General features: G+C 41.4%; 1 protein-coding gene across 2 annotated transcripts in view; it reads left to right on the plus strand.

The window, feature by feature from the left end:
- KIF13B (kinesin family member 13B) overlaps nucleotides 1-14122 on the plus strand; it is a 111864-nt gene that overhangs the window by 34687 nt on the left and 63055 nt on the right. For both annotated transcript variants that reach the window (XM_065730482.1, XM_065730483.1), the window contains exons 3-6: nucleotides 9053-9068; nucleotides 11208-11268; nucleotides 12939-13031; nucleotides 13685-13865. In XM_065730482.1, coding sequence (XP_065586554.1) covers nucleotides 9053-9068; nucleotides 11208-11268; nucleotides 12939-13031; nucleotides 13685-13865 — 351 coding nt within the window. The remainder of the gene's footprint in view (nucleotides 1-9052; nucleotides 9069-11207; nucleotides 11269-12938; nucleotides 13032-13684; nucleotides 13866-14122) is intronic.

Below are 14122 nucleotides of genomic sequence, written 5' to 3' on the forward strand. Positions count from 1 at the left end.
GAGAATACACCTGCAGTGTTGTAGTCCTGCTCAGGACTGCAGCAGCTTCAGGCAGTGCTGATGTCGTGGTCATACATTCATCTGCTCCTTGCATGTGCTTATGTATCGTGGGCCTGCAAGGCTTTACCTTGTAGCCTTTGCAGGGGTTTGTCTCTCCTTTTGTATAACAAAGGTGGTTTTGGTTTTGAAACAGATTCGTTATGCAGATCTGTATGCTTTTGTGTAATTCTAGGTTTAAACAGAATGGAATGTTTGCCTACAGCACTGCGACATTTTTTCTGTGGTCCCCAGCCATTAGCAAGGCGTATACAGGACACAGGAGCTGAGCTGTCATGATGAAGGCTTGCCTGTAATTTTCATAATATGCTGTATTTTCCCTTTGCTTTCCAGCAAACAGGTCAATTAAAGCTTATTCCCTCCAAGGACTTCCCATCTATGTGCTGGGAAAAGAACAGCTGATTCGAGTGACACACTGAGGATGAGGATTTCTTTTCTAGGTCAGGCAGCAGAGCAGCTTAGTGCATTTTACCCTGAAAAGCAGACAAGATTTTACTTATTTCTTATGCCAAGTTATCTAGTAGCTTGATTCCAGTCCTGAGAGTGTATCATATTGGAACGTCAGCAGAAAATTTCGATAGTGGGGATATGAGTAGGTGAGGAAAGCAATCTCAACATCTTTTTTTAACATCTTTGTGGCAGAGCTGTGATTTTGAAGCTGTGAAACTGAGTGAATTTACATCAGTAAGGTGCAGGGTAAAAAGGTTTGAAATCTTCGTGAAGAAAGAGTAACATATCAACGTATGCCAAATACTTCACATTTCTGTTGACATTTGGCTGACAGTGAATGTCACAGTAGGTATTGATTGCTTCCAACTGCATTGTCTTCATATTGTTATCACTTGGCTAAAATGGATTGGAGAAATGTAGACACTACTGAGGGAGCTGATCAGAGAGGAGGTTAGTTGTGCAGTCCATGTTCTTGGGAAGAGTAAAAGAAAGTGTAGCAGTTTTCCTTCTTGTGAAAGCTATCAAACACTGTAATTTTACTATATAGCCAAATGTTTGAGACTTCAGAAAGCATGAAGATTTTTTTAAAGTGCTGTTTTCAAGATGCCAGCATATTGACAAGCTGCTGTTGGCAAACTGCATTTTACTTGAGTGGTTCAGATGTGTTGTGCTGTGCTTGTACCTTGCAGGCTCCTTGTGTGTCAGCGGGAGGTTAGAGTTGATAATACACAGATACTGTGCAACAGCCTCTCGCTTATCACTGAGATCGTGGAATGTGTATGGGCTGAAATAAGGAAATCCAGGGAGCTACTGAACCATGGAAGCAAGACAGATATCTTTTATGCTAATGATCAAACCTTTCTGCCTGCAGCTCTTATGTTTGTCCCCTGTACAACTAGATCAATGTCATCTGTGCTTTCCCTTGTGTGTATAGTTTTAAATACTACTCGAGTCTCTAGCATGGAGCTGGATCCAGCACGTGTTGTGTATAGACTTGCCATTTGAAAATAACCCTTTGCATATCAGCTGCCTAGTTCAGAAGGCACCAAAAACGTCTCCAAGTTAGGTGCTGTGCCTGTGCTCAGAGCTGTCCTCTTGAACACTGGGTCAGTGATGCCGAAACTGCACCCACATTCAGAAACAGGACAGCGTATGCAGTGAAATTCCCAATGGCATAAACACATTGTGCGTGCCCCAAGTGCACCAAGATGGTGTTCCATACAAAAGGTGTCCATAATGATTTTTTCCTTTCAACTGCACTGTTTCACATGTTACCTGCTTGCTTAGTGGCTAAAGGATGAGCTGAAGGAGGTGGAGAGCTGAGTCCAGATGTCTCCTCAAATTGATGAGGATGTTCCTCTTGGCTTAAAGGCAAGAAGGCACGTTTGTGGAACCAGAAAACAAGCTGAAGCAGGCAATTTGACTTGTTGGTTAGGCCAACAAGCTGGCATGTGTTTCCTCAGTCGCAGTTTTTTTGGCTATCTGAAATATAAATTGCGTGGGCATTCGTGAGATAAATGTAAGTTCTTTTGGGATGTGAACATGACAACAGAATGCTTATGATTTCTATTTATTTTTCTTTATTTATTTTCTTTCTACTTCAAGCTACCAGCAGACTCCTCTTAGAAATTTCTCTGAATGTCAGCAAGTTGTTCTTCCTGAAGGACAAGAGTGCTGACATTTCTCACACCATGCACAAGGGCGGGGGGGGGGGAGTTATTTCATGCACATTCCATCTATTGGTGGAAGAGATACAGGCATTGCTTTGGCTTCCTCCCAACTTCCACCCTTCTGCTGTGTCCGTAAGAAACACCATCCTGCTCCAAAGAGTCATGTTAGGCCTTGAGATAAATTTGAAGTGAGAAAAGCAAGGCCAGTCTTTCCAAACTGTTGCTGCAGTATGCATAGGTGGCTGAAAGCAGACACAGAAAAGATTTCCTGGAATGATTTTCCCCAGCAGAATCAATGCTGGGACCTCTGCCCTGGAGGCTCAGATGTGTATGCTCACACAGATGCACTGACTGAGGTCAAAACCTCCAAGGAAAGAGGAGTAGAAGGATGTTTCTGTAAATGAGTAGGTGTTCTGTGATTTGGGGAAGGTAAAGGGGGTAGGCTGAAACTCTTCAAAGAAAATACTTGTTTTTACGATTATGGAACGTATATTTTGTTTTAAAAAAAAGGGGGGGGGGGGGTAAAATGATTTTTTAAAAGCCAACAAAAACACCGTAATAGTTGAATGAGGAATTCTGCATGTGTTTGCTTTCAGAAAGTAGTCTAGGAATGAGAAAAAAATATTTCACATTGTGATGTCGCAGCCAAAAGGGATCTCTGCTTTTTGAGGGAGAAGGAAAGCACAGAATCAGCTGTTGGGTGCTGCAACTTCTGGAGCAGTTCTGATGTAACTCTCCAAGGATTCCAGTAGCTGCCAGACGGTCAAGGGGTTGGGTTTTGTTTGTTTTTTTCCTCCTGTTTGCAGTACGATGAAGTAATTCTAATGGCAGCATTACCTCCTGCAACTGCTGTTTTTGTAGGCTCTGTTGTGCCACTGAAGAAGCCTTGTGAAAATACAGACTGGCTTCCCCTTTCCTGTAAAAGGATCTTTGGAAGTATCTTCACAACATGTAATTATGTCCACATCAGGAAAGCTTTTCCACACAAACATCCCGCTAGCAAGTCTGTTGGGTGTAGAGGTTTTCCTCTGTGTTAGCCTGCAGTACTGCTCTTTTTTCCAGTGTTTCCATCTTGAACTGTATCCTTTACGCCCGTGGCTTGTGTGGACATTTCAGTGATGTCTTTTAGTCTAACCCTTTTGGTTTGCATAATGCACTATAGCTTATTTTAGGATTAATCGTGTAGCTAAAGGTTGTACTGGAAGCAATGCCTGTGCTTGCACTGCTGCTGTGATGCTGTTGAACAAGATTGCCACATGAGCAGGGTTCCCATGCACCTATACACGTACATATGCACACCCTGAGCTCTCTGCCTCTCCAGAGGCTCATCACACCACTCCTGGGCTGATTGTTTGGGATTGAAGCCATTTGTGTGGCGGTCCCAGAGGCAGAAGGTTTTTTATTGCCACATCCCGGGCTGGGACCTTGGTGTGTCCATCTGGAGATCTCTCCATGGAGTTGAAAGGCTGCCAAACCTAAGCTGTTCCTCCTGTTATCCTCTCCAATGGTTAGAAAACGTTAGCTACATCAGGCTTCATTAAAAAGTATTCCAGTGCACAATAGTAATTGAAAGTCTGGGTACTGGATGCTCACCAAACATTCTCTTAGAGCACAATAGCATCCCAACATCTAAGTGTGTACAAACAAAAGAATGAAGTTGTAACCCCCTTGTGATAATAGAACTTTATGGGGTACATGCACCACTGGAACGTGGGGAGACAAACACTACGGGAGATTTAGCATTGACTAGAAAATACCCTGAACCCACAGAGCTCCTGTGCTGCCCAAGTTCTTGTTTTTCAATCCCTTTCTTTGAGTGAGCTGGTGAAAATTAGTTTTGTCAGTAGGAACTAAGTAACCGCCAACTATGCTTGGAATGCCTGCAGCACCAGAGGAATTTTCTAAGCAACAGTGATCACTTTTGTTCCTTTTAGCTACACAAGTCCGAGCTCTGAACCGTCTATGCTCTTTTACATTTTCTTTGACATATCTGGGGACTTTGTTTTAAAGGGAGTAGTTCTGCTTGCAGGTTTGGTGGGTTTTTTTTCCCTCAAAGCATTGTGGTTTCAGCCAGAGGTGGGGAAGGAAAACTGAAACTCTAAGAGCATTATTAATTGGTTATCATATAGAAATTGGAGCAATCTCGTGGGGCACAATGTTTTGATAGTACTTGATCTATGTTAAGAAATGGGAAAGAATATTTATAGACATAAACGCAGCAACCTTAACCACTTTATCTTCTGATATGTTCTAGAAAGTTGATTTTTAGGTATTGTGGGATAAAGAAGTGATCAAAACCTGATTTAGTAGACATTTCCTCATTGTATGTGCAAAAAAAAAGTGTTTCAAGTTGTGTTTGTGTGATATGTGGAAGAAGAGGAAACAGCTTCTTGGTGATTTCTCCATTTTCTTATCTGTTGCCTTACTGTTGTATTTCAGTTATGTCTCTGTTCGACGATTCATTATGTTAATAAATTTTGTTTTGCCATTAACTGGCTTTAGGAAAGAGATTCTGGAGCTGAAACAGCAGAAGTCGTAACATTTCAATGTCAAAAAAACCTCATTCTTAATCAGATAGAAATGTGCTTCCAGTTCAAGAATCTGCTTGAGAAAGATAGGCAAGCTCCCAAGCTTCTGACATGGAGTTGTGTGCCTTGTGACCAGCTGATGCTAGAGCTGTTCATTAACAGCTTCTTCATGCTAGGAAGCTCTTGCAGTACAACAGAGGAATTATTTGCTTCTTCATGGAAATGGTAAACTTGAAAATCATAAGCTTGGCTATTCCAGAATGCAAGACTGCAAAACTTTGTGTTAAATCTTGTTTAATGCTGAGACAGCATGAGCAATGCAGAGGTCCTTTTGGTATTCAGCTTCATCCAGTATTTACTCTCAGAGATGTGGCCTGGGCTCACACTCCGAAATCTTGTTTGAAGGATGAAATTTGTGGAAAACCCTTCAGCCCATGAAGCCATTAACTTTTAGCCCATTGCTTTTCAAACAGAACCCACGTAGGCTTAGTTCAGCCATATGGAGAGGTTTTGGGAATGTGAGATCTGAATTTCTTAGATATTCCCAAGCATCCTTCTCCCACAGTGTTGTTGTTTATATTTTATTTTATTTCCACAGGAGTTTGAGTGGGGAAGCTCTGTCCAGAGCTGTGAGACAAGTAATTCTGCCCAGCATAGCATTAGTCACTTGTTCTGGGGACCAGCTGAGGTAAAACACAGATGAGTTGGAACTCGGCATAGTTACTGTACTGCTTTCATTTGCAAATTACTAATACAGTCTTGGAATGGCTGAGGTTTAAGGGACCTCTGCAGTCCACCTGAAGTTTGTCCTGTAGGTGCTGCACTCGAGTTTCTTCACCTTGAGTCCATCCTGAGACCAGCACAGGGGCTGCTTGTCCTGTTGTGTTGAGATTCCCATGTGTGCTGAGCAGAAGTGAGTCACAGTGTCACAGAACTGTAGGGGCTGGAGGGGACCTCTAGAGATATCTCAACCCCACAGCCAAAGCAGGCTCCCTAGACTGGGTTGCACAGGTAGGTAAGAGTTACGACAGCATTTCTTTCAAATCTGTTTGGAAGCGTGGAGCCATCGTGGTGTAATAGGGTCTGTAATCCAGGGGCATTAAGAAATCAGCTGATGTTAAGAATGGAATGGTCTGGATTATATCCATGCAAACTTTAAAAAGAATGAACTTTCTGCTAAGTTGAGTTGTTCTTGCATCCAAAGGATAAATTACTGTGACACATGATGCCAACTTGACTTATAATAAAACACGGGTGAATACAAATTGATCTAAGGCAAACAAGCTTGGCTGCCTTGGCAGCTCCTCAGGAGCATAGCTGAAGGTGTGGTGTTGTTGGGAGATGCCAAGACCATTCTGCTGTGAAGCCCCATGTAGTTTTTCCTCATTGGTTTGCTTTTCCTCTTGGGTCTTCAGCTTCTTTCTGGAGTTTCTGTTGAGCAGTTCCCGCTGAAAAACACAGTATGGCTCTAATTGTATTGGAATCTGATGTGCTTATTGTTGCAGCGGTTATGGAAGGTTGAAAGTGGAAAGCAATATTTTCTAGGACTTCCCCAATTCATAGTTACAGTTGAAATGGTTTCCTCTCCCTGATTTGTTGTGTTTTTTTTCCTTTTTTTTTTCACTTCAACATTTTTTACGATACATTCTTTGTTTTCCAGAATCTTCTGAAAATGTCAAATGCTGTGCCTTAATTCCGTGAAAACAGCAGCCATAGCCTTGTGCTATGGGGCAGTATCATCACAGTTTATAGTATGAATGTCGCTACTGCTATCGGAAATGTTGTTTTTCAGAAGAAAAGAAATAAAATACAACAATTCTGGCTTGTTAGATGGCATCATACAGCCCCTGCACCTCTTCCCCCTACTTTCTGACTTGCTGCCCCTCAGTTTTGTCCTGCTCACCCAGTTCTGAGTGCAGCAAGAAGCAGGATGTGCTGTGACTGATGCAGAGCACGTGCTGACATGTCAGCTGGCTGCTATCTTTAAGCTGCACAGAAAGATAAGGTCTGAGTTGTCCTTGCCTTCCCCCAGTCATCTTTCATCTCTCCTCATTTGCTGTGTTGTTTTTCCCACTAAATTTGCCAAAATGTACTTACTGCCGCTACACGTTCCCACTCCTTTTTAAGGTGGAAAGCCAGAGCAAAAGCTGATTTAAGAGGCCATTAAAATAGCTCTAATAACTTGAACTGAACAGAGTAGTTTATTCTGCTTGAGGATGCCATTAGAATTATAGGCGATGCTAACAAACCAAAGCAGAAACCAAAGGCTCATAGTGGTGTTGGGCATATACCAATGGTCCCAGCTGAGAACTGCTCTGGTTTTATCCAGTGTTTAAATTATGCCTGAGATCTGTGGAGCCACTGGCATTTTAATATGGAGCAAAATCCGTCTTGGTCGTGTAGCTTGTGCAACATAAGAGCTAGCCTGCAAAGAAATGAGTGCTCTGGGCTACGTGTCATCGCTCACTCTTGAAATAACATTTATGCTCACTTGGCTGCAGCAACTAAAATACTGATAAATACAGGCAGGTGTTCTGAGAGCATTCCCTTACTCCTTTATAATGTGCAATAGACTGATATTTTAGAAGCCCGAGAGACACATTCACTTCCCCCCATTTCTGTTTGGTAGCAGCTATAAAAAAAAGATACAAAGAGGGCTGGCCAAGGGAAGTCCTGTCAGTCTGGATTCAAGTAAAAATATGAAGCCAAAAACCTCTTAGTGACATCCTTCAGTGGCTGAAGTTCAGCCTTCCCTCCCTGTCCTGGGCCTATTTTGCACACAGTGCTCGATATTGGAATCCTCTGGGGTTTTGTGCTTGCCTCAGCCTTAACAATAGCAGCATTGATTGTATGTCTCACTGCTGTCTGTGCTTTGCATAGGATGCTGTCTGCCATTGGTGTTTGTCTTTCTATCACCCCTTGGCAGATGATAACAACGCACCGTAGTGGGGCAGGGAGCCTCCTGGGGGCACCCAGCGGTCTGGGTGCTGCTTCCTTCCATCTGTTTATTTCCCATGGGGTTTCCAGTCGTGCTGTGAATCATTTCATAGCTTGCTGGGCCCAGCTGCGGGATGATGGGTCAGGATGTGCACAGCACGCTCCTGTGTGGTACGGTGTGCACCCTTCATCCTTTCCTTAGGGAAACATTTGGCAGTGTTGCTCTTTTTTAGTCCAAGAGCATGGGACAGCTATCTGTATCCTAAATTCCAACATTTCTTGATGTAGGGTTTCCTTTCATGCATGATTGTGTTAAGTGAGGCAGTAGAACGTGGTTCCACGTGTATGTGCACACCTTTAGAAAATGAGATACTTGTTTTAAGACCTTCAGTCTAAACTAAACCTGATATATATCCTAGTGTACTCCATCCTCTTACAGTATGTGACAGGACTTTTCAGATTATAACCTTATTGCTGTTTTAGTGTACGTGCACAGTAAAATGTGCTGTATTAAGGGCTGGAAAGGTCAAGTGCAGTGTCACAGTACAATCCTGCTGGGAACTGGGCTGGGACAGAGCAGAGTTGTTGGTTTGAATCAAGGGCAGGGCAACATCTCTGTGCACTGAACTCATGCTCTGAGCCCAAACCCTGTGTTTGCCTTGTTCTATAAGAAGAGTGACCTTCCTTGTGAGCAGCAGCTGCTCTGCTAACTTGAAAGACCCTGTGGTGTGGCTGCTGCAGGGTAACACTGGCTTCAGTAACAGTCCTGCCACTGCTAGCCAAAGTGCTGCTCAGTCCTGGTGGGTGAGATACATTCATATCAGATTCAAACCTGAGTAAAAAGAAATAGTGGACTTGATTTGTAAATAATGATTTTTGAGAGGTCGTGCTGACGTTACGATTCTTAAACTCACTTCTCAACCCATGTGAGCAGCAAGAAAGTGATCTTAACAGCTCCTGTCCTCTCAAAAGAAATCAGTGGAGCTTACCAGTCCCATTTGCAAGGTCCAGGGCGAAGAGAGCATCACTTTCTTGTGGCTGTGTTTGCAGGGCTTCTCCAGTCCTCTGCATGACAGGATGCTGCATAACCTGGTGCCAGTGTCTGATTCATTGCTGCACTGGTGCTGCTGTGCTGTTGTCTTAAAGACTGTTCTGGTGCTCACTGTGTTCTGTCAGAAAGTTTTCAGTTATGCACATGACCAAGTAAAGGACTTTCTATTCTCTGCTCGTTTAAGGAGGGATTGGAGGAAAAGAACAAACTTTTTAAATACAGTGCTCCAAAATGAGATATTAATGGTAAAGCAATTAAGCTGAAGTCCCTGTAGCTAACAATCTTTTTCTTTTGTCTTTCTTATTCTTACCCCATGTGCTGCACCGAATCCTTGCTGCCATTGCTGCTTCTGGGAGCAGCAGGACCCAGCCGAAGGTAAGGACCTTTGCTTACCCATTCCATCTGCATTGAGAAGTGTTGGGTGGTTCAGTCGGTCGTGTGTTAGCCAAATATCAAGAGCATTTCAGCAAAACAGCTCTGCAGCTGGTCAGCTGTTAAGTAAGAAACTCAAAGCATTTCCTTGCTGTAGAGGAGCACTGTGTGCCAAAAAATGAGTCACGGGAACAAATGAGAACATACATACTCAGCATTACAGACTGTGAATGGGAGACTGCTTGTTGTCTGTGGGTTTTGTAAAGCTTTTTCTGGTATTTGTGTTGTAGCAAACTCATTTTCTTGGTACAGCTTATGGTCCAATGGCTTTGTACTTGGCATGCTGATACCTAGATTTATTCTGGCAGACTGGAATTCAGCTTTATTGCTGTGGTCATATATCCAGTGATGTCTCAGGATGTTATAGTAGTGTGTGTAATTGTTTAATAAATTCAAAGAAACAAATGAAAAAAAAAAGTAATTTCCATCAGGGAAACAGCTGCTCGTTTATTTAGAGGCTGCAAAATAAACTGTTTTGTTTTACATGATGCTGCAACATCATTGCACTTAAAAAAAGGAGGGGAGGTTGTCAATAAAAGCAATGCATTTTTGAAGATAAGTTGTTGAAATCTAAAGGATTTTGCTGCACTGAGCATTTTCATAAATGTAAGTAGTGCTGGATCACAGAGTCACAGAATTGTAGGTGTTGGAAGGAACCTCTATAGAGATGATCAAGTCCAGCCCCCATGTTGGTAGTCCAGTTTTTCAACTCTTGTATGATTTTTCTAACTATTTTAATTAGCTTAAACACTTGAGAAAGATTTTCTTTACTGCTCTGTGAGTCCTTAAACGATTTCTTCAGATACCATGATATGATCCATTAGGGAATGGTATAATTGAGATAATTCGCTACAGAGTCAATATTTCTCCGTAGGGTTTTTCTATTATTAATGTAGGTATGATGCAACATATTTTGATCCTACAATCTTTACTAAATGAAAAATGTTAAGGTGGATTACCTGTGCATGTATTGCTTCATGGTTGGTGCCTTTAGCATAGAGCACAGACTTCACTAAACCTGAACAGGGAAATGTTTGAACAGATGAAATGGAGTTTCAGAAGAAACCGAACTGGCATTCAGAAGGTGAATTTGAGGTGCTGGCAGAATGCACGTGCTCTGCTAACATGATCTGAAGTGCTGCAGACTTCAGCTCTGTAGCCATAACGAATATCTAAATGGGGGAGAGCAGCCTTAATTGAACTTAGATGAGAAGTAAGCAGGCAAAGTGCAACCCACGGCACTTTCCTTTTCCCTATATCCTGCAGGATGAATTTTGCCTGTTTGAAAGTAGACCAGCTCCTACCCCTATGTTTTTTTGTGTGTTTTGTTTTTGTTTTTGTTTTATTTTTTTTACGAATACGTAGCCAGAGGCATTGTTTTGCAAGCATCTATTTTTGCAGCCTGGGATCCTGGAGTAGGCCCTGCCCTACTGGGGGATCAGCTGTCACAATGAAAGATGCCTCTAAATGAGGTCACCACAAAACTAAAACTTTTCCATTTCAAAGGGTGTCAGCACTATTCTGCTAGTGATAACAACTCATTTGCTCACAGACTTCAGTGATGGCTGCTTCTGTTTGTCAGCAGTATATAAATACACACTGCTCATGTACAGAAGGGTTCCTGCCCTGAGGCATGTTGTTAATTTATGCAGACAAGGAGAACCAGGAGGTGGTGGGCAGAAGCAGCCAGGGGACATCTGTCAGTTTGCAAACTAGCAGGTCTTGTGAGGAATGAATTGCAAGGATGGGATTGAAGAAAGATGAGGAGAGCTCCTTGACATCTACTTCGTTCCCTTGTGAAGAGCTGTTGGACAGCTCAACAAGGATTCGTGTAGCAGAAAGTAAGAAATAAAAGCAAGGAAAGAATAAAAACAAGGAACGGGCTTCTGTGTAGGAAGACGAAGGGTTTGTGTTCAGATGCTGAATTTGTAGGAAATAATTCTTCAGGAATGTGCACTGTGTTCAGGTTGGGCCCAAGGAGCACAATGTTAGCCAACATAATACAGCACTGTCAAAACTGGGATAACGTGTTTGATTTGGAAGTGGTTTCTATAAGGTTCCTTCCTGCTTATTTTTCTACAGGTGTTTGCTTACGATCACTGCTTTTGGTCTATGGATGAATCTGTCAAAGAAAAATATGCAGGTAATATTTGCTGTGGCTTTGTGCGTGTTGTCTCTGAGAACAAATGGTCTAATTATAATGCAGTATTTGCTAAAGGGCACAGACCATATGGCATGGAATATCTTTTCCCACTATGACTGCTTGTTGTCAAAAGAAAAAGGAAAATCTTAAATCATTCCTGTTTTTCTTTTCTAAAGATGATGATCAGGATAGCAGTAGACACTGCTACCCATCTGCAGTGCAGGAAATTGAGAAATCCATCACAATAATGGGTTACTCATATTTACATTTATATTTTGAATACTGTTCCAAGTGCATCATTTTAAAAGCATAGATCAGTTTCTTTCCAGGAGATGAGGAATACTGCTAAAGTATACCTGTTTGTTTTCTGGTTCTGATGGAAGTATCATATTGGAACTTAATAATTGAAGTATTAAAAAAAGCCTAATTTAATATAGGAGTATTTGATTAAGAGATTTTGGTGTATTATGGGCATATCTTGGTGAACAGATGTGATAAAATCTGGAATATGTTAGAACTTAACAATTGGTGATTTTTCCTTTTTCATACTTGTTATCTTTTAAAATTCATATTTGATTTAGCCCTTTTCCATGGATTTAAAAGCAAATGAATAAATGATCCCAATATTTATATTTTCCCTAATAGATAACTATTGAGTAGTAGTTTAGTGAGGATTTGGGTCTGATATGTGTTGGGTGTATTTGACCCGAACCATTCAGCTGTGCTTAGCTAGGCACAGCTACTCGTAGTTCTAACAGAGGAGTTTGCGTGCATCAAGTCTTGATATAGCTTGAATGTAAAGTTGTGAATTTAAATGAGAGAAAGGAAAAGCTTTGAGGAGTGTTAATGTGCTAGGAAAAGGATTTTTTCAGATTGTGAAATTCATAGAATCGCAGAATCCTTAGAGTAGGAAGGGACCTTTAAAGGCTGAGAGTGGGAAGGGACCTTTAAAGGCCGTCTAGTCCAACTCCCTGCAATGAACAGGGTTGCCCAGAGCTGGTCCAGCCTGGCCTTGAAAGCCTCCAGGGACAGGGCATCAACCACAGCTCTGAACACCCTGTCCATCTATTCTTGTTCACGCTTTAATTCCTCTGCTCATAAATTCTGAAAATACAGGTTTGATTTAAGTAAGAAATACTTGATTGTAGTTAGCATTACGTCCACTTGGTCAGCAAGCCAAAAATATGCATATCGTTTTAGTGACAAAAGAAATGGAACTATGTTTTGTCAACGCATACATCTTGTTCTCTATTATCTCTCACACAGAGGTGATTTCTTCTCTGCAAAATCACATGTGGCAGTTGTATGGGTTGAGGATATGTTGAGGTGCTGTCATTCTCCAGTGGGTGAATTTGTGCAGCTGGTAGTGGATTTTCTGCTGATACAACTCCTGAGCATGAGCATTACTAGTGTGTTGTTGTAAGCACATATGCATATATACATGATAATCACAGATTCTGAGTTTTGTAGTAGTGTACATCTGGAGCATATCTACCAGCTGATGTCCATGCTCCTGTCAGGGGAGCAAATACTGAATACTAAATAATTTTTTTAGGCACAAACAGCCTAAAAATACTCTTTACTTCTACATAATTATTGAAGAATTCAAAACAAGAAAAAAAACCACTCTCGCACCTTGTTACAATGTCAGTATGTGTTTTATTTCTTAGGTCAAGATGTTGTTTTCAAGTGCCTTGGAGAGAATATTCTTCAGAATGCCTTTGAAGGCTATAATGCTTGCATCTTTGCCTATGGGCAAACTGGTAAGTCCCTTCAGAATGTATGCAAAACGCTGACGCACGAGTTAACGTTCTGAGTGGAGACTCTTTCCATGGCTGTTGTGACATTATTTCAGAAGAAATGCCTTACAGTGTAGGCATTCTGTTGTGCAAACATCAGAGAATGTTTTTTCTCAGAAGACAGTAGACTTGAGGCGAACAGGATGAGAAATGCTTTTTTCTGTTACTTTCTGTTACCCTTATTTCTCACACTTCGAATTGTTATCTTTGATCACGACCGTCCTTGAGTTCAGCACATCGCCCTTATTTTCTGCCTCTGCAGTCAGAATAAGCTTTAATAATCATCACTTTAAATGCAGTATACAAAAATGAATATGCTTGTCCAACTGTTGTTTTTGTTTTCTCATGTGGATATTAGTGGGTTGTCCTCTACAGGAGGACTCTCTGTCTGAAAGTCTTCTCTGTCAGTTTGAACTAAATTTCTTGTTTTAGTTTTCCCATTAATTAATTAATTTTTAACTAAATGATGTTCTGGTTGTTTTAAAATAGAAAACCACGCAAATATCTTTTACTGAAATTCCATATATATTTTTTTCCTACCTCTTCTCTGCATTTCCTTTCCTCACAGCAAAAATCACTGTATTGCACATTCACTAATTATGAATTCAATCACGCAGGATCTGGAAAATCATACACAATGATGGGTACTGCAGACCAACCTGGATTAATCCCTAGACTTTGCAGTGGACTCTTTGACAGAGCACAGAAGGAGGAAAATGAAGAGCAGAGTTTCAAAGTGGAAGTATCCTACATGGAGATATACAATGAGAAAGTCAGAGATCTTCTGGACCCAAAGGGGTAGGTAATGTGTGTGTGAACAGCACACAGTACGTTGCCACGCACACTTTCTTTCTACATACCAATTTGCTTTAATAGATCCACTCCAAGTCATTTGGGTTGGATGATTTTCTATTCTTCATCTCAGTGTCCTTTTATTTTAAATAAAGTGGTATGACTAAAAGCTTGGAGTAAATTCAATCTAGTGCTCGCTTCTATGAAGTGACAAAAATGTCTGTGTCAGCACTGTACGTGTAGACGTAAGGCTTAGTTTGCTT

Source organism: Cyrtonyx montezumae, unplaced genomic scaffold, assembly GCF_038088225.1.
Source record: "Cyrtonyx montezumae isolate F1298 unplaced genomic scaffold, pur_monq_1.0 scaffold_13, whole genome shotgun sequence".
NCBI classification, from domain to species: domain Eukaryota; kingdom Metazoa; phylum Chordata; class Aves; order Galliformes; family Odontophoridae; genus Cyrtonyx; species Cyrtonyx montezumae.